This window comes from Chaetura pelagica, unplaced genomic scaffold, assembly GCF_000747805.2.
Source record: "Chaetura pelagica isolate M959 unplaced genomic scaffold, ChaPel_1.0 scaffold471, whole genome shotgun sequence".
NCBI classification, from domain to species: domain Eukaryota; kingdom Metazoa; phylum Chordata; class Aves; order Apodiformes; family Apodidae; genus Chaetura; species Chaetura pelagica.
In genome coordinates this window covers 994015-1021951 of record NW_009952430.1, presented here as the reverse complement: position 1 = coordinate 1021951, position 27937 = coordinate 994015, and the positions used below count along the sequence as shown (strand labels likewise).

Here is a 27937-nt window from a genome sequence, read left to right as displayed (position 1 = left end):
AAATCCCCTTTAAAAAAAACCTTTTTAGCTTCATGTACTTCAGAATTGCTAGTGGCAGTTGGTGTCTCACTTGAAATGGGATCTTTCTCCAGTGTTTTGCTGCCATTGAACCATGGCTAAGTTAGACCTGGTAATCCCTTTGATGTGTGGAGTTATTGGAACACCAGACCGAGCTGCAGTAACAACACTGGTGATTGCTGTGATGTGAACTTGGTCACATTTCCTGCCCGGAATATCCCATATGGAAACCTCACAATAAATTCTGTCTAAATGTGTTCTGCTTTAAATCTGCCCCAGTCTTACAAATGAAATGTGCATGTGCTATTTTTATTGATCTCTGTATGATACTACTCTGCACTAATAAGTTCATTTCTTAAAGAATTCCTGTAGCCTTGTAGCCATAAATATATTCTGAGACTAGGGAAGAGTCTGAGATGAGCAGTGCAAAGAATCTGGTTGTTTGAAATGTGTTTTACTGTACTTTGAGGCTGGTTTCTAAAGATACTGAATGTTTCCATCAACATAGTAATTCTTATAATCAGCTCCTGGAATATAAAGTATATTCAAATGATGCTAAATATAAAATTGTGTGTGTGTATGTATATATACATCTCTCATTATTTACAAAAACTAAATGTATCTGCACTCTGAAAAATGCTGTCTCTGGCCTTGTGGTCAAGGGAGGGGGCAAGTCTGTTTCTTGTTATTTAAGGTAAAAAAGGAATCCAGTCTTATACTCAAAAGCTGTTAATCAAACTAAGGTTACACATTGTATCAACACCTTAATGCTAAGGAGATCTTTAGGATAAAAGAAGTATTTTAAACAAATGCCTTCCCTGCAAAACACCCCAGTGCTGTTGATTTTAGATGGTTAGGGAAGGTATGTTGTGTAGGTAAAGCCATAAATGGAATGAAATGAGGTTGCTATAAATAAAGCATTAATAAGTTGTTGCAAATTAATTTTGAGGAAAATGTCTGAAATGTTTTGCAGAGGTGAATCTGGTGCCGGAAAGACTGAAAACACTAAGAAGGTTATTCAGTACCTTGCTCATGTTGCTTCCTCCCATAAAGGAAGAAAGGACCATAATATTCCTGTAAGTTGGGGTATTTTCTCATTTGTTTATTGCTCTTTTTGAAAACTATAATCTTTGCATTAAAAAAAACCACAACTTTTTTATTAAATACAAGCTGTAATGTAATCCACATCATTTTGTCTCAACCATTATTTTCTCTTTAGCAGGGGCAGAAATGAGCAGTTAAATCAAAATTTCCAATTAACGTTGGCTGTTTAACTTCTGATGTGAAATTAAAGCCTTTATGCAAACATTGTAACTAGAAACAATATCAAAGCTTTCTGATTCAGTAAACTCCAGTCTTCAAAAAATGTGACTCACTTGGGCAATTCCTTGTGAATTTAGTTCCCATTAGATGCAGTTTTCAGTCCTAAATTTGGGAAGAAGCTTTCTGTTCTTTCAAAAATTAACTTGTAGATGGGAAAAATCTTCAAGCTTAAAAACTGCTGTAGACTTGCAATATCTAGAAGGCAGTAGCACAAGACATTACAAACAAGAAGCTCACAAGACATTACAAACAAGAATGTGTACACTTGTATGTCAGACAATCTTAATTTTTTTGGTTAACTTTTCACTAATTCCTGGTTAACGTAGAACTTTTTACTGCCAGACTTCAAAATTTGCCCAATTTTTTTTAGCAATTCTTTGCTTTAAAAAATATGAGTTTAAGCACTTGGCACTATAAGTTTAAGCACTCTTTGCAGTGAAATAATAACTCAGCTTTGACTCTCTGTAATCAATACTGGCCTACTCCTGCTTTTCTCTACGGGTACCACAGGTGTCCCTGGTGGTTGGAAGCTTTCAGGCTGGAACATCTGACTTAGTAACAATTTCTAGTGATTTCTAGTGCACAGCACTTACCATTAAGACATTCCTGAATGTGTCGAAACTCAAATGCATGGAAAACCAGGAGATGACTATTGCCCAATCTGTGAAGGAACAAAAAGTCAAGGATTTGAAGTGGAAGAGAAGGAGAGATTGGCCTGCAGGTAGATTTGGAGAAATATGTATAGTTAAGTTATACTCTGGTTTCTCTTCAGATTGTGTAAATGGGGAAACATGAATCTTTGCTCTAATCAAGAGCAAGTAACGTGACCCTGCACAGCTGGATTATCACACAGCAAAAATAAAAATAACTCTTTTTAAGTGTATATTGTGCAGCCAGAGCGTGGTGCAGGTTGTGTCCACGTCAATTAGAGCCTTAGAAGGTAGGTTCTTATGGTTGGAGTGTCAGCAGTATTAGGTTGGATGTTTGTGGCGTTGTCTTGTGTGGTGGGAGAATATGTGGCTCTGGGGAATGCCAGTCAGCACGTCATCCATCAGGTTTGGTTTTCTGTGTAGGCTTTGATGTATGAATATTCTTTGCTGTGCAGCTTTGAACAAAACAAAGCATTATTTTTCAGTTTCTACAGGAGTAAAATTGCCTACAGCTTTTTGCAAGAGAAGGGAATCAGGCAGAGAAGGGAACTGCACATTAGGTATCTCAATATGTGTTGGCAACCAGGAATAGCTCAAGTGGGAAGAGATTTCTGGAAGCCTCTTGTTCAGCCTCTTTTCAAAATGGCCCTTCCTTGTAAAGCTGAGTTTTTAAAATCTTGAGGGATGGTGATGATGCAACCTCTCTGCAAACCTGTTCTAGTGCTTAACCACTCAAAGCCCTGGTTTTGCTTGTTTAAAAAGTACTCCCAGTTTTTTTTGGCCTGCCTTGTGCTGTGTTTCAATGATCACTTCATGCAGTACCTCTGCTAAAAGAAATACCCCTTTTTAAGCTTGGTCATTGTAACCATTCCTGTGGCTGCTCACTGGGCCTAGAGACTGATGCAGGCTCAAACTAGTGTCCTTAAAAGTCCATCTGGCTTTAAATGTAATTAGTTTCCTCTGTTGTTTATTGCATGGTTGCATAGCGAGTATGAAGTGAGGGCACAGAAAAAAGAGGGGAAAGCTGGGGTAGAAAGCCTCAGTGAAGGGAAGGATGAGTTGCCCTTTTTAATGCAGTGTTGGTCAATTCCATTTAAATCTCTGGCAGACCTGCAATTTAATTCTCTGTTCACCAGTGTGATCAAATGGGATGGTGGTCTTCATCCCAAAGAGTTTTGAAGATGGTTGTTGTCATCAGCTGCTCTGAGGACCATTGATGGCTGCCATCATGAAGGCTGAATAAGTTGGGGTTTTTTTCTTTGTAAAACATAGTTGAGGCACAGTAAAAAAACCCAACAGGTTAGTGTCCTGGGTAAAAGTTAGGTATTTTGATTGTACACTTTATGCAGTGCTGTGGTAAACCCTGAAAGAAATATGTTTGTGAAAAATGCAGAATGTTTGTGTAACCAAAACAGTTTTGAAAATACAAACTAGTCTTCCTTGTGCTGTAACGATTAATTCTTATTAATATATATCACAAACCAAGAATTTCTGATTGACACACCTAACACTCAAAAGTTAGGAAGTACCAGAATTGGGTTTATACACGCAGCCCTGCCTGGCTCCTGTTTACATATTCATTAGAGAGCTCTGGAGGGCTGGTGCTGATCCATACATAGTGCCCCTCTGTACAGCTTGTGCATTGGCCTGTGCACAGAGATTCTAAATAGGCTTGTTAGGCTGCTAGTCATGGATTTCTTTTTATCCATCCTGTTACAAATAATTATCAGTGACATGCATGTTGAGGAGACTGTTCTGAATGCTGCATCAGATTTTTGATGAAGCAGTTTGCACACTGATATCTGCATATTTGTCTTTCCAGTGCTGTTCAGAAGTCTAGGGTTAACTTTGTCTGCTTTGCCTGACAGAGTGCTGTAAGAGTGTGACAAACAAAGGTAGCCCCAGTTTGACACCTCAGGCCATGGCCAGAGTAGCACTGAAGTTCTGCCATGCCACAGATGCTCACCAAGGACATTCTCCAGCAGCACTGGTTGTGAAATGCTCAGTTTATGCGAGGAGCATCACGTAGGAGCTCTACCCATCCCTTGGGCATCCTCATCATGTTTGGCATTCGGCTGCTTGTCCATGAGTCTTTTCTTTCCCAACAGTCCTCTTTCATAACAGCTAGTGAATGTGTGCCTACAGAAGAGTCCTGCACAGCCCTTGGCATGCCATCCTCAGAGAGGGATCCTGTGGGAAGTGGAGCCAATAACATATTGTAACCACAGAAAGTGGAATTACAGTGCTGGACAGCCTTAATTCTAACATTTCCTAATTTTTGAGTGTTTGAATCTGTAGCCACACTGTCTCATTTCCTGTTTAATCCCAAGGAATGTTAAAGCTCTAGTCTTAGGCACTACACTGGGAAGTGTGGGTAGGTGGTGGTGGTGGTAAAAATGTAGGAGAGAAGCTTTAGTAGTTGTGGGAGTTGGCAGAGTTAGGTGACCCACACTGGTGTCAGCTGGTCTGGTCAGCTCTTCCATGCACTTGGGCCACACAGAGGAGCCTCTTGAGCAAATAATGTGACCTGCTGTGTTCATACGCAACTGATTATCACACAGAAAAGATCAAAATAATTATTTAAGTGTTCATCATGCAGGTTGAGTGTGTTGCATGTTGTGACCTCTATCACCTTAACTCTCAATCATTTTTATGTTGGCCCGGGAAGTGTGGAGAAAAGGATATTTGGAATAAAAACAGAGGAGGAGAAAAAGGACAGGTAACTGGTGAGTGTGGAGGGGAAGCCAGTGTGTCTAGAGAGGGTTTTGGTCAGATCAAGCAAGAAGGGTAGGGAGGATAAGGAGACTTCTAAACCACTTTGCTTTGTGGCTTATCATCTCCTGAGATGGGAAAAATGTTAATGCATGTATTAGGGCTGCTTTAATATGGTTGAGTTGTGAGGCTTAATACTGACTGTTGGTTTTACTTTAGTTTACAGCTTTGTGGTTTTGGATGGGGAGGGAAGTCAGTGCAAAACATAGTATTAAAAAATTAAAAAATTGCATACATGGCTTTCCAAAAGAAGAAAAAGTGCTGGTTGTCACTTGCTGCCCAGAGACTGCCATGAACCTGCATGTGATATGGGCTACGTGAGCTTGGGGGATACTCAGCTGTACTTGTAGGCTGTGGACATACTTGGACCCTATTCATGGTCACATAAGTGAGATTAGCAGTTGTCTTCACTCGTGGTAGTGTGTTAAGTAGTTAGGGTCTGTGAATAACTGCATCTGTTCATCACTGCTGTTTCCACTTCCAGTCACCCTGGTACTATTGAACTTCTGGTTCAGAAGAACGGAATTAGGCTTCTGTTCACTGCCTTCCTCCTTAAAACTTTCCCATCCCAAACCCCCTCTATTTCCACTGAAATCCAGCTTTCACCATGGTGCAGTTTTATGTTTCAGAAATAGAATCATTTAGGTTGGAAAAGACCTTCATTATCATCGAGTCCAACTGTAACATAATTACTGATACTTTCAGGTCAATGATTGCTTTCAGTAACTGCATTTGCCTTTGCAGCTGGAATACTAAATTATTTAACCTCTTTTATTAATTTCAAAAGAAACATAATTGGTTTTGAAGTACAGGATCGTGGGTAGGCTTGCTCAGAATGAAGCTCCCCTTAGTGAGGTTTTCCCAGATGAGCTTTAGATGCCCTAATTTAAACACCAAAGTTAAATATGTCTGATTATGCTCAGTTCTGTTTCTAACTGAGGACATAAATGGACACCTGAGAGAGCAATTTATCTTGGCTGAAGATAAGCAACCAAAGTGCCTCCTAGTTGTACTTATTCTTCTCTAGTGATTACAGGAGGAGTGGTAGTTTCATACTGAAACTTCTAACATTTTTCTAGATGCCTGAGTTATTTTCCAAGCAGGTATTGATGCAGCTTTGCAAAATTCACATCACTTAGCTGAATAAGACAAACCTTTGCCAACTGCTTTACAGACCCTGTCAATGTCTGTTATTCTGCACTAAAGCAGTGCTGGCTGTTTAAAATAATAGACATAAATGGAGGATGTGCATCTGGCTTGCAATGAGAATTTCTTGGTGTATTATCCCTCTAGGCTCACTGACGTGAAGCTCAGGTTTATTAAACTTGTAGACTGAGCCAAGGAAATAAATAATGGAATTGAAAAATTCTGCATTTCTGCAGAAACTATGTAAAACTGAGTCTTGAAAGGCTTTTAAAATTTATTTTACTTTATTATGTTAATGTTGCATTTACCTTTCTTCCTGGCAAAATTGGAAGGTCTTCCCAGTTTTTGCTGCGTTTTATGTGGATGGTCATTGTGTGAAGAAAGAAACAAAGCTTTTGTCTTGATTGTAGGTTTGCATTTCTTAAATACTTGAAGTACAATGCAAAAACAAAACCCCAGACTCCCTAAGTATTGCTTTCCTCTTGATTCTTTCATAACCTTTCTGATTTTGAAGAATACTGATCATCTTAGTCATACAAAACCACCTTGCAGTGGCTAAGGCTGCAGAGAAAGTTACTTGGTGTTGTGGATTTATTTTCTGTTGCTGTTTGGCAAAACTGTGGGAAGCAGTGCACAATTAGTTCAACTATTGCCCTTTTTCCTTGCTGCTGAAGGTCCATCTGTCATCTTGTGTTTTATTTGGGATTAGTCCTTTGCATAAACACAAGTTTCAGTATTTTACGCATGTGATGACAAGTGAATAACGTCTTTTCTAATAGAAATGTTAACAGTTTCTATGAAGTGAGTATATAGTGAAATTAAACCTACTGACTTTAATAATTTGGGATGTAACTTGCAGCTGGAATGCTTGCTTGCTAACATATGCATTTGTTTGTTTGCAATGAACAGCCCGAATCACCTAAGCCCGTGAAACATCAGGCAAGTGTTTTTCTTTATGCTTTTAAAGTTATGTAGGTGAACTGATATGTATTCTTCTATTTTCTGATTTGTATTTATAACGTGGGAAATCTTGTAGAGTTATACAGCTAATATAGTATTAAGTATCTTAGAGGCTGGACTAGTGACCAGCTTACAAGTTCCTTATGATTGCAAAGCACTTCTCACCACGTTGAAGTGGTGTGACTCTGTCCTGGAGCAAAACGTTCACCCTCTCTGTACCTGACCTGCAGTTGCCACGTGTAGCCTTGGTTAATGTGCTGCTGAGAGAGTGCAGAACACTTAATATTAAACAAAGCACTAAATAAGAGAGTAGTGGAAGCTACAAAGTTGTTTTCATTAACCTACTGTTTAGTCTGAATATTTGTATAGCTTCTCTGGTAACCTGATAAAGACACAGTGTGAAAGGCTTGGCCTAACCAATCGTCTTCTGAAATCAAGTGTTTCCCCTGCCTTTCTGGGCTGAGTGGTGTGAGTGACATGACATTGGTTCAGTTGGTGCTGCCTGAATTAATGTTTGAACTCCAGCTGCTCTTATTGCTCAGGTTGGCTGGAGCTGCCATGCAGGAATTGCTGCATGTTTCCTGCTCCCCTGAGCCCCCTCTTCCTGTGGGCAGCAGCAGGGGGTCTGTTCTAGACCACTTTCTTGTACCAGGGGAGGACTTGTAGGACTCCCAGTGCTGTGGAGCATATTACGATGGAGCGTAAAGAGAAGGGTTGGGTGGAAGTTGAGGGTAAGACTATGGAAAGGGAGAAACAATTCCTGCCTCATGTTATGCAAGAGAAATGCTCTACTCCCTGACCTGAGATGGTAAGTGATGCTTTTTTGGGCATGAGCATTTAAATAAAAGCTTTGCAACAGCTCCATACGGTGTAAGCAAGGTTTGGTCACTCAAGCAGCTACCATGAGTTAGTTTAGCTGATTGTGTTCTTCCCCTCATATTTTTCTGAAAGCTAAGTGTAGTGCAACTTAAATGGTAGTGGAAAGGAAAAAGCTAAAGAAACTTCCAAGTTAGGTCTGGTGTATTGGAAGCAAAAAGGAATTGCATGGACAGCTGTGATGCCTTTGCTGGTGTGTGGTGACTCGTTAAACCTTTGTAACCCAATCGTGGGTCTGAGCCCACAGTCTCATTTTCAGAAGTTACAGACATTCTTAGTATTTTACCTCATCCTCCCTTCTTGCAAACCTTAGTCAATTCTAAAGGTTTTAAAGAAAATATTTCTCTCTTCCAAAAAACAGACGGAGTGGTGTTTAGTTCAACCCTCCTCTTGCTTAGAGTTAGCTTGCCAGGGTTGAAACAAACTGTTTGTTGGCAAACATTTTAACTGTGTCAGTGGAAACATGCTAATCCAGAAGTGTTGATATTGCATAAACCATAATCATTAACATGTCTGTTTCAATGTCATTTTGGACTACAGAGTGGATCCCTGTTGTATGTGAGTAGCATGTAGTTTTCCTTGCCTCACCCAGGCTTCACCATGAACCGAATCACTGGGATGCTGGTTTTTCTGAAACTGAGACAACAACCTCCCCTTTCTCTTCGTGTTGCCCTGCATGAAACACTGCATGACCTCACTCTCCATACTGCTTTTTCCAAGTTCTGGTTAGGGGCCTGTGCAGGACTTAGACCCACAGGCCAAGTTGCCACTCTTTCATTTTAACTGTGTCAGTGGAAACATGCTAATCCAGAAGTGTTGATATTGCATAAACCATAATCATTAACATGTCTGTTTCAATGTCATTTTGGACTACAGAGTGGATCCCTGTTGTATGTGAGTAGCATGTAGTTTTCCTTGCCTCACCCAGGCTTCACCATGAACCGAATCACTGGGATGCTGGTTTTTCTGAAACTGAGACAACAACCTCCCCTTTCTCTTCGTGTTGCCCTGCATGAAACACTGCATGACCTCACTCTCCATACTGCTTTTTCCAAGTTCTGGTTAGGGGCCTGTGCAGGACTTAGACCCACAGGCTAAGTTGCCCCTCTTTCCAAAACACTTCTAAACAAGAGAATGGATTTTGGGCTGTGAAGCTCGTCCATCTGCAAAGGAAAGCTACTAAATCAGGAGCTGTTTAACACAGTGTGAGAGCTGTGCTCTTTCAATAAGGCTGCTTGTGAGTGCAAACCCCAGGGGCTGTGATCATGGGTTTCCACCACATCTGAGGACCTGCCTTCAAATCCTCAGAGACGATTGTAAAAACAAGCTACCATGAACTTCTGGCATTCAGTTGGAAAATTGGAGGGAAATGATTTTCCAATGCATTGCAGAAGTTCTTCTGCCCAAACCCAAATTCAGGCTGTGCTACACAGAAGCACTTGAAAGCATGGGCAGCAAGATGCTTTTGGTGGCACAGTGATGGTCTGTGGAGGAGTCTCATCTTGAAGCCAGTCTGCTTTCTTTTCCAGAATAGCTAGAATTTGAAATGTAAGCTGTGACACGCTTGCTGCGTTTAATATACGTAATGTGGTTTATTTCAAGCTGTGTACAGCATGGTAAGCAAGCTTCTCATTTTTATACTTGGTGCCTTAGCAGGAGCTGACAATGTGGCTGGGAGAGGGGAATGGGAAGAATGGTGTGAGCAAATGCTTTCCCACTACCTGATGTGTTCACATGGGAAGCTTTTAGATTATAAATGGCAGATGGGCTTATAGTGGTTATAACAGATCTGGTTTTTCTCCAATTGTGGATTTTTTGGGGTCAATCTGAAAGTGCTTCTGAGAACTGTAGTGTTGGCAGACCTAACATGCAGTGCGTAGGCACTGTGGCCCAAGTAATGTTTCATGTGCTCTGGGCTAAGACATATCTTTTTCTTTTAGTTATTTCAAAATTCAGACAGTATGTAGTCCCAAAGGGAATATATTTGGACGTAAATGAGTTTTGAGCAGATAACTTGAGGTCACATGAAAGAAAGACCAGTCATTAGTTTCTAGGAGGACTTGAAAAATATTTCAATATACAAATAAAAGCCTCTTTTAGGTGTTAACTAATTAATGTTAAAAATTCCTGTGTAAGAATTGACCTCCTGTGGAAGCCTTAAGAGACTTATGTTTCCCACTCTTTAATGCTCAGTCATCTATGCTGTAAATAATTGGAAAAAGCAGGTTTATGAACACAAACATCAGTTTTTGAGACTACATTCTAGACAGCTTCACTTTCTTTTGTTGTTGTTGTTTGTTTGTTCTTGTCTGTTTTGTTTTTTTTAAACCATCCTTCAGAGCAGGAAGGCAGTGTCATATTTCCTTATGTACATCCATGCCTCCTGGGCTCATGGAAGCAGTACAGACTTTTTTGGTTACCAGACCCCCTCATGAACAGCAACTGTAAAAGCTGTTGTGCAATTTCCTTAAGATAAGTACTTTGATTTCAACATCCAGTGGCTTGAATTTAAAGAAACATTAAAAAAAAAAGGCATTTAACATACTGAGCAATGTTGGCTGAATTGAGCAATGTGAAGATGATCTTTGTATCTGGTGTTGCTCAGTTCCCATTATGCCATTCTGGCACGCTCCTCAGGTGCATTCAGGTCAGAGATGTTGCAATGATATCAATGTCTGGCTGGCTGAAAGTGGGGATTTCATTGATTTTAAAGTTAAGATTGAAAATAGGTATTCCAAAGTTGCTGTATTGTCAAATCACTAAACAGGATGTTAAAGAATAAACTTGCACTAAAATCTAAACCAGTCACATTAGTTTTTCTTAAACGTGCCAAGTCTGTGCCTAATTTCATTAGCCCTAAATGTGAATTTGCTTTTTCATGTTCAGTGATTTTCAACATCCATTAAGCCCTGTTTGGTCACTGCTCTGTTTGTGTGTGTTTAAAAAAGCAAACAACCCATAACAACCACCCTGCCAAAAAACCGAGCCACATGATCCACTGGATGGAGGAGACTTTTATCAGCGGATGTAGAAGTGAGGGGAAAAGTGATAACCCCCTTCTGAAGGTGGCATCATGGCCACAGCCTGGGTGAAATGACTGTCAGGAAGAAGCAGAATATAGGAACCCTTAATCACCTGTGCACTGTGCTCATGTCTGTTTATTTTTCTGTTTGTGTGGTTTTTAGGGGGAGCTGGAGCGTCAGCTTCTTCAGGCGAATCCCATTCTGGAATCCTTTGGGAATGCAAAGACAGTGAAAAATGACAATTCCTCCCGCTTTGTGAGTTACTCCTTTTCTCTTTCAGAGTCTGTAAACCTGCATTACTGTGTATGGAGAAATTCCCTTTTTAGGAATTTCTTTGATTGGTATCAGAAGCTTTGTTCTTTCTCCCACGATTCAGGTTCTCTCACATGTCTCATCACTATGTTGGGCTCACTGAAGATAATTTTACCCACTTTCTAACTTCATCCATCCTTGAATTGACAGTATTGTTCAGTGTAAAACAAGTATAACTTTGCTGTAGAGCTAAATTGTGGCCTGTGTGCACAAAATACTGCTGAACTCCTATAAAGTATGAACAAATATGGCCTCAACATGGAATTTGGCTAAATATGTAGCCTTCTTGTCAATAACTATGACTTTATCTATTCATTGGTTTAGAGAGAAAATGGTATTTTTTTAAAAAAAAAGCACAAAACTTGCATATAAAAACCTCTCTAGATTTCCACACCCTTCTATCTGCCAGGATTACTGAAGAAAAGTAAAAAAGACAGTATGGTTTATTCAAGGTGTAGGCACTGTTGTAGCTGGTTGTTTTTGTTGGGTCAGTGCCTTAATTTCACATACTCTTTTGGTGGCAGATAACCACTTTTTATGTGTTCCTTTGTTTTAAAAATAGGAGTGGAACTAGGAGTGAATAGCTATTTACCACTTCTTAAGGTTTCTTTCCCTTTGAAGGAAGAAAAACATCTCCTATTTCAAGGGAAAGATGTTTTTAGTATGACTTGCAGACTGTATAGGAGGTATTAAATCTTTTTTTGTGTGGGAACAAAACTAAAATTTACAGAACAAATGAAAGATTTCTTGGCTGCCTTGAGGTTTCAACAGTTGCTTGGATTTGTAATATATGAGCTTGGTTCCAGTGATAAGGACTCTGGAAATCTATGTGACTAAATCCCTTAGCCTTTTCAGTCATGAAGGGAGGGTTAGAGTACTGGAGAAATTCAACTTTGATAATTTTATAGCCACATTATTTACAGTATTCCTTGGTGCTTCTATATGTAGGGTATAGGATTTATAACATCAACAGGTTTCACTGCACGATAATTCTACTTGGTTTCACATCTTGAATCCATCAAAGATTGTACTAATTTAATGAAGATTCTTATTTCCTAAAAGATGTTACTGTCTGGTTTGCATTATATAAAGTCTGCATTGCCATCATGAACATAATCACTCAGATGGCTCCAGCTCTATTTTTATAAAGGAGCAAGTATAATGCACTCCAGATGGTGACATCTCATGCAGAAAAAAATAATCTTCAGTAAGAACCATTTAAAAACCTGACTTAAAAAAATATATATCCTCCCACAAAGTGAGAAGTGCTGTTGTTCAGCCCTTACAGGCTTGGCATGAGGATGCCAGCCTGTTCCCTTCACACTGATAATACCAGATAGGACTGAAATAAGGCTAGTGTCAAATCAACTGAATATTTTTTTCTTTTCCTTCTACCAAAGGCAGTGTTCTCTTGTGTTTCAGGAAATAGTCTCCAGTTTGCAGAGGACAGGAGAGTGGGCTTGCTGGGTTCATACTGCAGAACTAAATGCTTCCTTCTGATGTGGTTTTTACAAAACCATGTATTTAGAGCTATAATGATAGTGTAAGCAGAGTTCAGTTATTAGATGGCCACCACTATAGACTTACTGATAAATTAAAGATTTTATAGCAAGATTTGCCACTGCTAGCTAAAAGGATGTATTCACATTTTGCTTTTAAGATTAACTTGGTAAGTGACCCTCTCTAGTGTGGACTAGTGATGGCTGAACTTTGAAGCAGGGAGCATGGGGGCCCCTCTTCTGATGTGTCAGCTTGCTTAATGACTGCATTTCCTCTCCATTAATTTTGTTCATGGAACTGGTAACTTGACAGCAGAAATTAGATAACTTAAGGGTGAAACAGAGTAAAGTGGTTCTGAATTAAATCAGGGAAAAACACTGGCTAGACCTTATGTAATGCTTCATGTTTATTTTCACACGTAACGTGGTAGATTCGAGCCGTGTCAGTCTGAGGAGGCTCCGTGGTACCTGTTCTGGGTAGGAAGTTGTCAGCTGCCATTCTTGACGTGCTGCTGCTGATACATGTGTTATATCTAGTCTACTGGCTGAATTTCAGTAAAGTGTCAGTTCATTCTTAGAGCTAGTTATAAATATAGCTTCTGGAATTGTTACTGAGCAAAAAGTAGAAATGCTTCAGTTACAGGCTGAGCATAGTGTGTTCTGTTTCTTCATACTCAGAAATCTGAGTTCAGGTGCTGGTCCCTGACAGGGAATGCTTAAAAATAAGCCTTGTTCCATGACAGGGTCATGTTAGTGCCACTGGCTTTCCAGCCAAACTGCAGATTAAGCAGCAGGGAGTAACCATTGAAGCTAATTTAAAATATTCCACCAATTTTCTTGAAACCTGGAGGAATCACTTTGAGTTGAAGATGTACAACCACAGTCAAGGAATAGTTGCTTTGCTCTGAGACTAGATACAGCTGGTAGGTAGGTTGTACCTTTCTCTGGATTCACTTGGGTTATCGTGGGGAGAAAGTTGGTCACTCTTGTGCACACAAATCTCTTTGACAATGAATGGGCTTTATCAGGGAAGCCAAGACAGGCAGGGTGTTCTGGTAAGGGCTGAAATAGCTCAGATGCTTGCAGCAGCTTGTTCAGGTTTAAGTCTGCAGCATGACAATGCACCCCCCAATACACACTTACTACATAAAGCTTACTAGATAAATGCATGTATTCTGTCTGCTTGTAGAGTAGAATATTTAATATGAAAATCAATAGTACAGTCCCTGGGCTGAATGGATCTGCCAAGCGGGAAGTCACTTCCATGCACTAATCAGTCAGGCTTGAGATAAGTGAGCGTTTGGATCCTGAGAGCAAGAGCTTTCAGAAGGCCTCTACAAAATATATCAGTAGGTGGCTTTGTGCAGACACCATCACAAGAAGCCTGTAGACAGTTGTTAGCAAACTGCTGTGATGCTCCCTGATCTCCCAAACCTGCTTGTGTGTGGATAGAGGACTGTAGAAATGGGATGCAATGAAAATGGAGGGCTCGGTGTAGTCACTAGGTATTCCCATGGGTTCCATGTCTGCAACCAGGGGACTACCTGACAGATGACTACAAACTTGAAATACAGTAATAGTGCTGCTAAAAGTGGTCCAGCTCCCAAGCTAAAGCCTGTTGACCTGTTGAGAATGTTTGTAGCCAAATGACAAATCGTACCGGGGAACTGATGTGGCTTAAAACTGGCATGATACACCCACTTGCAACCACTTTTTTCTCAAGGGCTGCTCTGTGTTTGAGAATTGTGCTTGTTATGGTCCTTTGTGAAGAAAAGTCCATTCTTTACTAACTGCTAGAGAAGAGGGGCCATGCAGATAGCAGCCATCCTGGATTTGGAAGTGGCAGTGGAAGTGTGATGGCCTGGGCTGGGCAGCAGGATTGCTGCAGATAAAGCACCTTTAGGCACCAATAAGTTTACTATAGACATGTGTGCGCTTCAAATATCAGTGTTGCCTTCATCCTTAGATATCATGGTTTGTCACTGTGAGAAACTGAGCTTTGATTTCAGAAAAGCTTTTCCTAAGTCTGGATTACAAACATATCTGGAACACTGTGTCTTTAATCTTTAGAAAGTGTCTGTGTGGAGTGTAACACGTTCCATTGAAATATGGCTGAGCACATGGAGGGGAAAAGGTTTCATTTGAACTTGTGTGAAATGCTTATTATGTGAATGCAGGTAGGATTATGTTTTATAGATAGCGTTGTTGTAAAAAAAAAATAAGTCAGTCATTATAAAAAAATCTCTTGTCTTTGCAGGGCAAGTTCATCAGAATTAACTTTGATGTTACCGGTTATATTGTTGGGGCCAACATTGAGACGTGTATCCTCATTTGTGCCACATCGTTGTAAAGTGCAAGTTTCTTGATTGTTTTGCTTTTAACCCTGGAATTCATTGGAATGCAGTGAAAGGTTACCACATTTCTACATTCCCTTGACAACATCCATCTCTTTCTTTGTTTCAAAATAGCTGATTAAATATCACCAAGTCAGCGTGCTTAGTAATTGGATACTCCAAAACCTAGCACTCTGAAATCTGTTGGATTTTCAGCCTAACCTTAAAAACAGGGTGTGTAAAACAGGGAAGGAATTTCAAGTGTGCTTACTCTATGAACATTTCTAGGAAGAAAACCAAAAAACACACCACCTTCCTAATCAGAAGCTGAGCTACTGTGTTGTGCCAAAGAGCTTGGTTTGCTCCTCAGCCCTGCAGGAGCAGCTCTCTGCCTAGAAGGAGAGTGATGCTCATTATAAAGTGATAGACCTGAAATGCTGAGACATCTTTTGCTTTCTTAGGTCTTCAAGATACCAGTGTAGGTTCAATAACACGTGACCTACTAGCAACTAGTGCTGAAGCCTAATTCAATTTTAGCTTTACAGCTTCTTTTTATTTATGATTGTGGAAAAACAAGTAAAAATACTTGCACTGAAAGCCCTTCTTTAAAGTGGTTTTCTTTATACTAAAAATAATGTGTGTGTAACTTTTTTTAAAGTTTATTTAGCCTTTTTTTCTGAGGGAATAGAATCATAGAAGGGTGAAGGTTGGAAGGGACCTTAAAGATCATCAGGTTCCAACCTCCGTATCATGGGCAGAGACACCTCCCACCAGACCAGGTTGCTCCAAGCCCCATCCAACCTGCACTTGGACACTTCCAGGGAAGGGGCATCAACAACCTCCCTGGGCAACCTGTTCCAGTGCCTTCCTGCCCTCATGGTAGAATAACAATTAGGGTGGTCATAAAATTATGAAATCGGAAGTCTTAGTTAACAATATCAGCATTAATCATAATCAGTGCCCCAGTTAAACTTTCATTCTGTTGCTGTGAGTTAAATTGCTTATTTTTAAGTGCACTGCATGTTTGGAACTATCACAAAATGAGATTTCCCAGAAAGTCTGGGAAAGATCAATAGCTATTCAAAATATGCTGTAATGATAAATGTTTTTTTCTTTCAGCACAGCACTGGGATAAAGGCAGTTTCTGCTTTTAGGAAAGTTCAGATGAATGTTTTTGCTTAGAGCTTTGTGGAAACAGGGGGGGTCTTAACTCTTAGGGAATTGTTGATTCATCACTAGAGCTCATCATTGCTCATAACCTGTGTCCCTTCAAATCCCTGCCCCACATTTGCTTTATGATATGGAATATCAAGATATAAAAACTTAAATAACATTACAGCTGGTGGCAGCTCAATACTCTCTGCTGCACAAATTAAATTTGGGAGTTGTTTAAAGGCAGTGGAGATTGTTTGTAAAAATGCCCTGCCTGAAAGAAATGACAAAAACACTTCAGATGAAGTACTTTTGAGTTCAGCAGCTGCTGGCTTTTTTTTTTTGGTATTAAGAATTCAGCTATGACCTTGATAAAAAGTGATTGAAAAAAAAGTGGCCAGCTCCCTCTCTCATGTAGACTTCAGCTGATCCTTTGTCAGGGAAATGCAGTCAGCATCCAAAAAATGAGTGGGAAATGAAACATGGGTTTGTGCCAGACTAAATGTGAAATATTGTCTCTAAAGTTACTTAAAGTTCAAATTGGACATAGCCCTGTCATTGCTATTAAAGGTTTATTTGGACTTTATGTAATTTATAGCCTGCTTTGAAAGTTTTGTTTGCCTTGGATGTTTTTCACCAAAAATTGCAGAAGATCCTTGACTAGTTCTGATCAGACTTGCTGGAAAAGTCTCGCGCTGTTCGTCAGGCTAAAGACGAGCGGACGTTTCACATCTTCTATCAACTTGTCGCTGGAGCAGGGGAGCACCTGAAGTGTAAGCTGAGAATCTCGTTGTGTAAACCTGTCACTGTGCCACCTCTGTGATTTCAGTCTTCTGTCTCAAACCAGTGAGTTTGAAAAGCAGAATGAAACCCCAGGTGGCTTTGTTTTGACGTAACATCTGTGATTTACCAAGTCTGCTCTTGAGCAACTGCTGCATTTCAAGCAAACGGCTCCGACACGACGCAGCCCAGTTTGGGCTGGGAATCACTGGTCTGAAACTGCAGTGCTCCGAGCTGATAAATAACAGCCCTGGCCAGCAGTGACAACCCTATCTATTCTGGACCATGCCTTCAAACTGGGTACAAAATCAGGCATTTTGCCAGAGCTTAACAAAACCCTGTGGCTTCCCTCAGCCTCGGCAGTGCTGTGCTGGTTATCTGCCTCTTTTTTTTTCTTTTCTTTTTCCCTTGGTAACTGGGAATTTCTGCTAGGGTATGATAAGTGAAATTAAATGAAGGTACAGACTTCAGAGAATTGACACAGTCTTTCTCCTGTATCAGATAAACTGGTATTTAGCATCCTTGATGTGGTAATCATCAATACCTAGCTCCGTTTCTGCCTGTGTCTGTTACCTTTCATAGAGAGATTTCTTTTAGGATATTGGAAGTAGGGATTTGAGATGATATGATATGCTAGTTCTGAGTTGGGTACTGTTCTGTTTACAGGCTTAATGCATTAAAGAGCTAAAGATGGTTGCTACAGATAGAGATTCTGAGAATCTGGCTTCATCTTCTAAGGCATAATCATATTTTTAGAGTTTCAGAAGCTGGTATAATGACTTGTGGCTATATTTGAGGAACTGGTATCATAAAGCACAGTTTGTGCATTTTAGTGAGTACAGGTGGGTGTGAACAGCTTTCCCTTGGCTTATTTTTCTGTCTCTTCCCCTTCCCCCCCAATACAGCTGACTTGCTCCTTGAAGGATTTAACAATTACAGATTTTTATCCAATGGCTACATCCCCATTCCTGGGCAACAAGACAAGGATAACTTCCAGGAGACTATGGAAGCCATGCATATCATGGGATTTTCGCATGATGAGATCTTGTGTAAGTTATTCAGCCTTTTGGCTTTTAAAAGTGTAGTTATTTTCTCTTGTGCACACACATACACACACCTGCTAATTTAATGTCACCAAATCCAATGTGGCTTCAGTATCTTGACAGCCTGCAGCAAATGTTTGCTTAAAGGGAGCTTGAGTTGGTTAAATTAAAGCCATTTACCCAGAAAGTACACCACAAAGTTGGTTTTCTTTAGGAACTCAGACTTTGGATTTGGAAGGGAAGTGACACAAATAACAGGAGAAAAATGTGTTAAGCTGAGCCCTCTTCAATTAAACTGTTGCATGTACCTTTTCTTAACACAGCCATGCTGAAAGTGGTGTCTTCAGTGCTACAATTTGGAAATATTTCCTTTAAGAAGGAGAGAAATACAGATCAAGCTTCTATGCCAGAGAATACTGGTAAGTTGACCACAGCTGTATGCCTTCCTTTAACTTGTGCTGTAGTTACCTTCTTGCTGTTTGTCTAGTGCATATCTTGAAAAGCACAGAGCAGTCTTCTGAGCTTCCTTGATAGCCTTCTGTGCCAAAAGATGCCATGACTTTTGTGGTAGTAGGCAATCATTAAAACTCTCCTCTTTCATCCTTGTAATGTAGACAAATTAACGTATCCATCAGCAGAATTTCTGCTGTTTGCATTGCTTCTAAACCTTAAACAAGTATTTCAGTTGTAGCCTTGTTTTTTTGCTATCTACAAAGACTTAAGCACTAGGAAAAAGTGAATGCTTAAATCAGTTTGTTTTCTTTGGGTCTCGACAGCAGTTTTCTTGCCAATGATAAGAGCCCTGGAGCCAAGCACAACTTCTATAGTGAGATGGCTGAACATAAGATTGCTGTATTTAGAAGCATCTGATTTCTGAAGTGGCACAGCAGTGTGACTAAGATTTAATTCATCAGTTGGTACCTGCATTGTGATCAACTTTTTGAGTATATATTATTCACAAAAAGAGGCAGCTGCTGAAGCAAATCTCAGGTTTTTAATTCAGCACTTCAGTATCAGCCCTTTAAATCCTCTCATGGAAAGTCAGCTTTGAGAATTTACATCAGTGGGAGGAGCAGGAAGACCCATCATTCACAGGACCTGCTGCCTGTGCACAACTCAGATTCTTCTGTGTCTCGTTTTGTAACTGTCCTAAATTGCTGTGTGTGTAGGTTGCTTGTAACCTCCAAAATGTTTGTCACCTTGCCAGGAGGTGGCCTGCTGCCCAGAGTGCTCAGCAGGCAGGTATGGACCAAAGGTCAATAGTCATTGACTCGACATTGGGTTTGCAGTTGGCACGGTTGAGTTTTGCAGTTAGGAAAAAGGGTTGGGGAAGAAATTAGTGTCTTGGGCTTTTGGTGCCAGCTTAGACAGCTCAACTGAGTCACTGTCATTTAGAAGGTGTGATGTAGAAAGGTACAGATGTTTCTTACAGCAAAAGTAAAGATAGTCAGGAAGTCTTACTGTTGGCTTTTACAGACATTCTGAATTATAATATTGAATATAAATATATAGGTACTGCTGGATATTTGTAATGTGGGATACAAAATTTGGAATTATAAAGCAGATATGCTGAAAAGCTCAGATCATAGTTGAGGCATAATGATTCTATGATATTTCTGTTCTCCTGTATTTAAAAATTACTTTATTTTGTTATGTGGTCTTTGTTATTGTATCTTTCTGAAAGCACTGAGTGAAACTGATCTCTCATCTTGTCATCAGTATTGTCACATCTCACTGTGATGGGCTTCCCTAGTGTCCTCTCTCTAAAGGATTGTCTCCTGACAGGGATTCACCTCCTTCAGAGGCATGTGTCTGAAACAGGGCAGGTTGGTGTCTCCATAGATGGGAGGGAATTTGTGTGGGTAGAGGAGATATGGAAAGCAAATTCTACCCTATCGATATAGATCAACAAAGACAGTTTTCAAGTAGAGATGCAAGATGCCTCTTCTGAACTGTTTCTCATCTAACTAGTGTTCCTACATAGAAAGGTTGGATCAGCTGATCCTTTAGATCCCTTCCAACCTGGCATTCTATGATTGAAAGCCATAGAGAATTCACGGATGAAGAGGAGAGAGAGGTTGTGTTTAGAGAACCATTTCATGCCCACCAGATTTGGAAGAAGCCTGCTGAAAGGGTGGAGATTCATAAGCAACCTCATAAAGTTCCCTCTTCAACTACAATACAAGCTTTCAGTATCTTTCTGTTATAATAATTCAGAATTTTACACCCAAAACCCACTAGCAATAAAGCACAAGTCAGGATAGTCAGGTTTTTCTACAATCACACCTTTTAAATGGACCTTCCTCAGTTATAGACAAGCAAGATGAATTGTGCTTTTTGTGAAGTGTAAGATGAATCAAGCTGAAATAGTGAGAACCAGTCCTACCCTTAGAAGTGGCAGAGCTTTGAGTTGAAAATGGTTTAATTTGCTTCAGTTATTATTGATACCTGTGGTTTATTACAAACTGGAAAGGCAGGAACAATAAATTCCGTGTCACAGGCTCCTGAAAGAGGAGCTGAGTAGTGTTGGGAGTACTGCATGGGGGGCAGGGGGACACCCCTCCTTCCTTAAAAACTGAAATATCCTTTATGTAGTGTCCATTATGCCACAGTACCAAGGTGATGCTCATGGCTGCTTCATACTTTCAAGTTCTGGTTTATTTTTAAAAAGATCTGAGAGCACTTGCTAATTGACACCTAAGTTTGTAAGTTTTATCTGCTGTGCTGATGCCTGGTTTTATACTCAAAGCACAGAAATGCCCCTTATGTAGCTGAAGTGAAAGGAGTGCTCAATTTGTGATGTTACCCTGATTTCACTATTAAATTGTGTGTTGATTCATTAACTCTTCCAATGAAGCTGTGGCTGCCCCATCCCTGGCAGTGTTGAAGGGCAGGTTGGATGGGGCTTGGAGCAACCTGGACTGGTGGGAGGTGTCCCTGCCCGTGCAGGGGGGTGGATCAGAATGATCTTTAAGGTCCCTTTCAACTCAAACCGTTTGGTGGTTCCATGCTTCTATGAATATATGACCAGACAGAGAATGTCAACATGAAAAGCAAGCAGTGGTGGTTTAAATAGCAGAAAAAAAAAAAAGTAGAGGAAGCTCTTATAAGTATTAGAATCTATTTGCCAAATAGCTTTGTAAAAATAGCTTTTTTTCATTTTGACAGTGAAACAACAAACTGTCAGATGACAAAGATAAGGGGTTAAAGTACTTTCTGGATGGTGTGGAGGGCTTCCTGCTAAAGGGCAACAATTACCCCAGCCTAAAAATACCTTGAACGTCACTTTCATTTTTAGAAGTATGGAATCATAAACACCTAACCTACTGGGAAGTGTTTTTAGAGCAAGGGATTGATGCAGCAGGAGTTATGTACGGATGGTGTGGGTAATGTGTTACTTCAAATAATGAACATGACACCAGGAGAGTTCCTGCTGTCTGTGTGTGCTGCTGCTTGTGGTGTTATTCTAGGTAGAATATTCCAGGCCTGGATTTTAAATAGTTTAAACAACACGTTTTTGTAAAGCCTGGAATAGAAGCATTACACTGGCATACCTGCCTAAATTGAAACAGTTTTAAGGCAACCTTTTGGTATGATGGGGTTGATGCGTGATGTCCTTATACCGTGCTTTTCCCCCTGGAGCTGAGAAAATGAATGTTCCCTATTAAAGTAACAACATGAATGCTTGTATGTGGGCTGCAGGCTGTGAGATGACTTCCTGCAATTTCATGGAATCCAATGTTTTCTGCATTCTCCTAAGAAAACTCAGGGGTGTGCACTTCAGAACTTCCATTGGTCTTGGAGATGGAAGCCCTGTGGGCTGTGTGATCAGGTCGGTCTGTCCACAGGACCGAGGTCCATCTCCCTGACTGCCGTTTCCAGGGGCAGCTCAGTGTTGAAGCTGGCACATGACTGCCTTTGTCAGTAGTTTGTCACCAGCTGCTATGGAGGGTGGAGGATTTGAACCTTCCGTGTATTCCTTTGATCTCCAGTCGCACAGAAACTCTGCCACCTGCTGGGAATGAACGTCATGGAATTCACCCGGGCCATCCTGACACCTCGTATCAAAGTTGGAAGAGACTACGTTCAGAAAGCCCAGACCAAAGAACAAGTAAGTTTTAGTGCTTTAAAGATCTACCTCATCATCATAAGCTCATAATTTAAAAAATGGAATGAAGTGTGTACTGCCACTGATTTAGTTTCAGCTTATTGTCTTTATTGAATGCTTTTATATGGTAAAAATCAATGGAAGAATAGAAGAAACCTTTCCATTTCCCTTGACCTTCTGCTGGTTTAATCCTTTAATGTCATTGTTTGTATCAAATGCACAGAGAGCTTTTGTTTTTCATAAACAAATTTTTCATAACATTGATCAAACTTCATACTCTTCCTACTGCTTCTTTTTATTCCTCAGTGGTATTAACTCCATTCAGCTCCTTCTGTCACTTTAGTTAGTAGTGGTAACATTCATGCCTCTGTTCTTTTGATGACTTCTCCAGGGTAACTAAATTTTCCTGTTGGGATTTTCAGGCAGACTTTGCAGTGGAAGCTCTGGCAAAGGCCACTTATGAACGCCTGTTCCGCTGGCTCGTCCACCGCATTAATAAAGCTTTGGACAGGACCAAACGTCAGGGAGCATCTTTTATTGGGATCCTGGATATTGCTGGGTTTGAAATCTTTGAGGTACTTGAAAACAATGCTAAGCAGATTGTTGGTTTTTTCCTATCAATGTGCAGTTAGGACTAAGTGTAGAGCCACTTCATGCATGCGTGTTCCAATGCTGTAGGAGGGTTTTGTTTTGTGGCATTCAAATGATTTTGGCAACCCTAAATTACAGGGCCAAAATGCCATACTTTAGTCAGAATAATTCATTTATATATGATGGGTTTTTTCTACTAAACATTATTTGTTAAATGTAACAGGGGACATAAGAGAATTGAAAAATGCGTTTCCCAGTTTTCTTCACAATATATTTGAGTGTCACAGAGTTGTGGGGAATTTCCTTGTATAGTCAAATTTTTTACTTCCAGATAAGTGATGATTCCTGTCACTGAATAATTCTTGCTCACTAATGTTATTTTTGTAGTTGAACTCCTTTGAGCAGCTCTGCATTAACTACACCAACGAGAAGCTTCAACAGTTATTTAACCACACGATGTTTATCCTGGAGCAAGAGGAATATCAGCGAGAGGGCATAGAGTGGAATTTCATTGACTTTGGACTGGATCTGCAGCCTTGCATTGACTTAATCGAAAGACCTGTAAGTTTGTGCAGTAATAATGCTATGAGGAGAAGAGGTTCCATTTAGGAGTTGGTTTTTTAATTAACTTGAAGGATGAAATCCAAAATCTAAAATACCCTGCGTTAGTAAAAGGACTTATCCATTTGGCATTTTGCTCTGCTGTTAGAGTAGAAACACTGAGCCAAAGATGTTAAGCTACCATTTTATACTTTTTGTTTCCCTGGTGCTGATGAAGTTTTTAGTCCTGTCACTTTCATATTAAACAAAACCATTATGTTATAGGAGCTTTAGAGTGGTGGCTCAGTTGGAAAGCTCTTCAGGACTTACAGGACCTGTTTTTTCTTTTGAGATTGATGCAAGAATTCTGAAACTGCAGTTAGGGTAGAGTTTTCCCCATAAATCTGCCTTGTAATTAAGAAGCTGTATCTTAAAGGTGGTTTGAATCACTGTGCTTTTTAACATATTCTTCTGGTTGCCCATTATGTGTAAGCTGAAGAGGGCTTCAAAGAACAGGAGGAGCAGTTAGGTTGGCGAGAAGGGGAACAAAGATCATCACTCCTGGAAATAATAATTCTTCACACCTCAGAACTAGCTGTCAAAATTATTTTATGACCTTTTAAATTAAACTGGGGCATTGCAGTTACTACTGTCTTCATTTTTGGTGTGTGGATTCTGGAGCACACATCAGGTGCCAGTGGTGCTGTGCATCCTGAAGAGCAGAAGAGCTCATGAGCCACATGGTTATTTTTCTTTAGAGAGGGAAAAGGGAGATCTTGTTTCAGTTATCAAAGGTTTGCACTTTGTGTGTGGAAACTCAGAAAGCTCTGCCTCCTTAGAGCATAAAATCCCTGCCAAAAAGCCTGGGGGGATAAATGTGGATGCTTCCAGTATGCAGATGTGCAAGTGAATATCCTAAAATGCATCAAATTTGTTCTGTAAATATGATGCTGTGTCGTAGGCACATGGAAACATCTCTCTTCTAATGGGTAAACTTCACATTTGCTAGAAACTTTGGAAGTATAAATTATTGTAAACTCTTTTTCCCATTGCTTTCATGTGTACCTCAGTCTGTTCCTGAGGAAACTTAACCTGTCAAAGAGCTCTACAGCTTCAAAATGCAGATATGGCTTGTTCTTGTTCCCTTCTTCACTCTAAGAATAAGTGAAGCTTTAAATGCAGTGCTTAAATTGTATGGAAGGAGAGGGACTATCTGGCAGGGTGCTGAAGTGAGGCCTGAGGAGTCCTCTGGGTGCTGCTGCTGGGCCTGGCAAGGGCAGGGTCAGAGGCTGTCACACTAGGATTGAGTGGCTGGGAGGGAGAACTGAAGACATTAAAGCATGACATTAACTGCTCTGAGCTGTGGATGAGCTGCTGTGTACATCCATGTCACAGGAATGTTTGGAAGGTAACTCTGGAGGTCATCTATTCCTGTCTGTGCTCAAAGCAAGACTCCTGGTCAGCACTAGATCAGGTCACTCATATCTGGCTCCAGTGGATGTTGGAATGGATTAGTTTGAACCAGTCATAATGTCATTCCCTGGGCTGGACTGCCCCTCAGCTTGTTTTACTTTAAATCAAATTTGAATCACTTTAGGCAACTTGTTATTGTGGCATTCAATGTTGTGTTTTAAATAATACATTTAAAAAAATATTAACACAGATTAAATCCATCTGGCTTTCAGGCAAATCCTCCTGGTGTATTAGCATTGCTGGATGAAGAGTGCTGGTTCCCTAAGGCTACTGACAAGACATTTGTGGAAAAATTGGTCCAAGAGCAAGGAACCCACTCTAAGTTCCAAAAGCCAAGACAGCTGAAGGACAAAGCAGATTTCTGCATTATTCACTATGCAGGGAAGGTAAGGGTTACATGTCAAATACTTGGGTTTTGGGAAGTACTAGGTAGCATAGCTATCAAATGTAGAAATACTTGTCCAGGAGGGTGGCCTTGGTTCATTGTTTTGAACATATTCATGTGTGCTCTGATGGAACTCTTGTTTCCAAATAGAACTGAAAAAAATAATTTAGAAATTAAGCAAATATTTCAGTTTTCTTTAATCTTGTCAGGTCTTACAGGTGAGTTTTTTTAAGGACTTGTATTGAAAGGAATCTCTGTGTTTCCAAGTTGATAGCAAGGCCTGAAGTAGGGCTGTGTCAGGTCCCTCTTCACTTTTAGCTCCTCAGTTCACCCAGGGTGTTCTGTGTATCCCCTTTGATAGGTAAGCTGATAGTTTTTTGGTTTTCCTATTAGTTCAGTCTTTATTTTCCTGTTGAGGGGTGGAGCTCAGCTGCCATGTGAACAGCACCATGAAATATCTATGCAGTTCTTGTCAGCACTTTGAGGAACCTTCATGGTCACCAGGTCCATTTCATAGGCCTATGCTATGTAATTAGTTAAATACAAATAGTTAAAACTTAGCCCTAATAGCAATTTTTGCCCTGATATTTAAAATAAACTGTTTGGGTGAATGGTTTAATTTTATTTAAACTGCTAATAACTTGTTATCTATTTTTTGGTGTCAGTGGTGAGAACTAGATAGTTGTAGTGAAAGGGGAAAATTTAAAATTATACATTTTATTGTATCAATATTTAAACCAGTAAATTAAAAATAATAAAATAATCATTGTTACTGCAGTTGTTAATATCACACAGAATCCCAGAATTGTTCTGGTTGGAAAAGACCTTTTAGATCACAGAGTCCAACCATAAAATGGGTTAGTTGTGAAAAACATCTTTTAGATAATCAAAATGAAGTAAACCAGGTTGGTGCCTGAGTATCAGGAAGAAATTGTTCTGAAGAACCCTTCTTTTCTGCCAGACTGAGTGGGCATTTCTGGGATCCTGGCTCTGCAGTGCATCTCTTCCCCTGGCAGGAGGCAATTTGGAGTTTTCAACCAGAATATGTATCTCCTTCTAAACTAGAATCATTTGTAAAACAGCTTTTCCTGCAAGAAGGACTAAGGTGATGATCTGATTTGGTTGTGGATGTTGAAAGCATTTAAATATGGCTTTTCTTCCAAAGCCCTTCTTTACAAATAAAAACCTCACAGTTTGTTTGAAGCAAAAACATGCTGGTCTCCATGGAGGTCTTACTAGACTTCAGGAATTTAGGGCTGTTTTTTGGGTCAGGATGAAGCCATGCAGGTGGCGTTGAGTTTTCCACTGCTGAGCTACAGTTTTTAATTGCAAACCACATAATTGGTTCTTTCAAGATAAGAGCTTTGTTTGTTTTGTTTCTAGAACAAAATGTAACTGCTATACTGAAATTAAAATAAAAAAATTGTGTTGAAGCACATCCTTAATTTACTCTCTAGTAATTTAGATAAAGTCATCAGGATCTTTACTGGAGTTGTTTTTACATCTTCACAATGGACAGCAAAGTCTTATTTTGGCAACAACACTGGGGTGAAAATGTAAACCAGATATTAGTAAGCAAAAAGATTGCTAAATTGCCCCCTCCCTGGAGGTCTTCAAGACCAGGTTGGATGGGGCCCTTGAGCAACCTGATCTAGTGAGAGGTGTCCCTACTCAAGCAGGGGGGTTGGAACTAGATGATCTTTAAGGTCCCTTCCAACCCAAACCATTCTATGATATGATTCTATGTTAAATTTTCAAGAAAACTCCCAATTACTCTTTCAGAAGAATAATAACTTTTCCTGTTGCTTTGAACAAAGCACCACAAACTCACAGCGAGCACACATCAAGGAGACAATAGAAGGAAAACATCATTACAGCATTTTGAAAGCCTTTTTTTCATGCTGGTTATATACTGCAGCTGGTTGTCTATCTGACCATGTGCAACTTGGCTACTCTACAGGTAGACTACAAGGCAGATGAGTGGTTGATGAAGAACATGGACCCTCTGAATGACAACGTGGCCACACTCTTGCACCAGTCTTCTGACAAATTTGTTGCAGAGCTTTGGAAGGATGGTAAGAGATCATGCTCCAAGAACATAAGTTGTTAGTGTTTTTACCTTGCTGGATGAGTAATTTTTTGGTGCCTGTTCCCTCCTCACCCTTCACCTCTACCTTGTAAATATCTGTTGTTTAGCACCAAAAGAACAATAAGGAAGCTGGGTTGTACCTATGGTCCCTTGCACATGTACCATTTCTGAGTAGCTGCTTCTCATGTTCATTATTTGAACTGATACTCACTTACTACGTGTTAACTCAGTGTCAAACTTCATCTGTAGAATCTTGTCCAAAACTCTTAGCTTGAATTGCTGCAGTTAAGTCCTGAACATGAACAGCTATAGTGGTACTTCCTGTATATAAAATGTTGTGACATCAGCACAGTTCTTGTGCCATGATGGGTCATATCCTGGAAATCTGCGTCTCCTAAAATAAAATTCATGAACAGCCATAGGAGTGCTCAGATGAAAATCAAATGCAGTATTTCTCTATTTAAACTGTTCACTGCTGTTTAGATAGCCCACCTGCAAGTCACCTGAAAGTGTTTATCAACACTTTTACCAAAATACCCCAAGAAGCATAAATAGCCAAATAAATGCTTGCAGGGACTTTCTGTTCTAGTTTCTCACATCACAGTGTAGTAATTGGAGTATATTTAATGCCACAGTATATAAATCCTGTAGTTTCTTATTCCAGGAGGAAATGAATCTTGTGATATAGAAGATGCTGTAGGTTAATACTGAGCTTCCCTCTTATTCTCAGGAACACTTACTTGGTTCAGCTACAGAGAGCAGTTTTAGTATATATATAAAGAACTTTTTAGTTGGGGATCTGCTTCTTTTGAGTACATGTACAGAAGCAGAAGTGTTCTGGTCCAAATAGGCCAGACCTGCTTC

General features: G+C 40.0%; 1 protein-coding gene across 3 annotated transcripts in view; it reads left to right on the top strand.

Moving 5' to 3' along the window:
- The window catches only part of MYH10 (myosin, heavy chain 10, non-muscle), a 101367-nt gene that overhangs the window by 45369 nt on the left and 28061 nt on the right, over window positions 1-27937 (top strand). For 2 of the 3 annotated variants that reach the window (XM_010008236.1, XM_010008235.1), the window contains exons 4-15: window positions 992-1094; window positions 6819-6848; window positions 10931-11023; window positions 14837-14900; window positions 16739-16837; window positions 17750-17893; window positions 18211-18306; window positions 21880-21998; window positions 22418-22570; window positions 22974-23147; window positions 24812-24985; window positions 26945-27059. In XM_010008236.1, the coding sequence (XP_010006538.1) occupies window positions 992-1094; window positions 6819-6848; window positions 10931-11023; window positions 14837-14900; window positions 16739-16837; window positions 17750-17893; window positions 18211-18306; window positions 21880-21998; window positions 22418-22570; window positions 22974-23147; window positions 24812-24985; window positions 26945-27059 (1364 nt within the window). The remainder of the gene's footprint in view (window positions 1-991; window positions 1095-6818; window positions 6849-10930; window positions 11024-14836; window positions 14901-16738; window positions 16838-17749; window positions 17894-18210; window positions 18307-21879; window positions 21999-22417; window positions 22571-22973; window positions 23148-24811; window positions 24986-26944; window positions 27060-27937) is intronic. The other variant, XM_010008237.1, reaches the window with a different exon arrangement.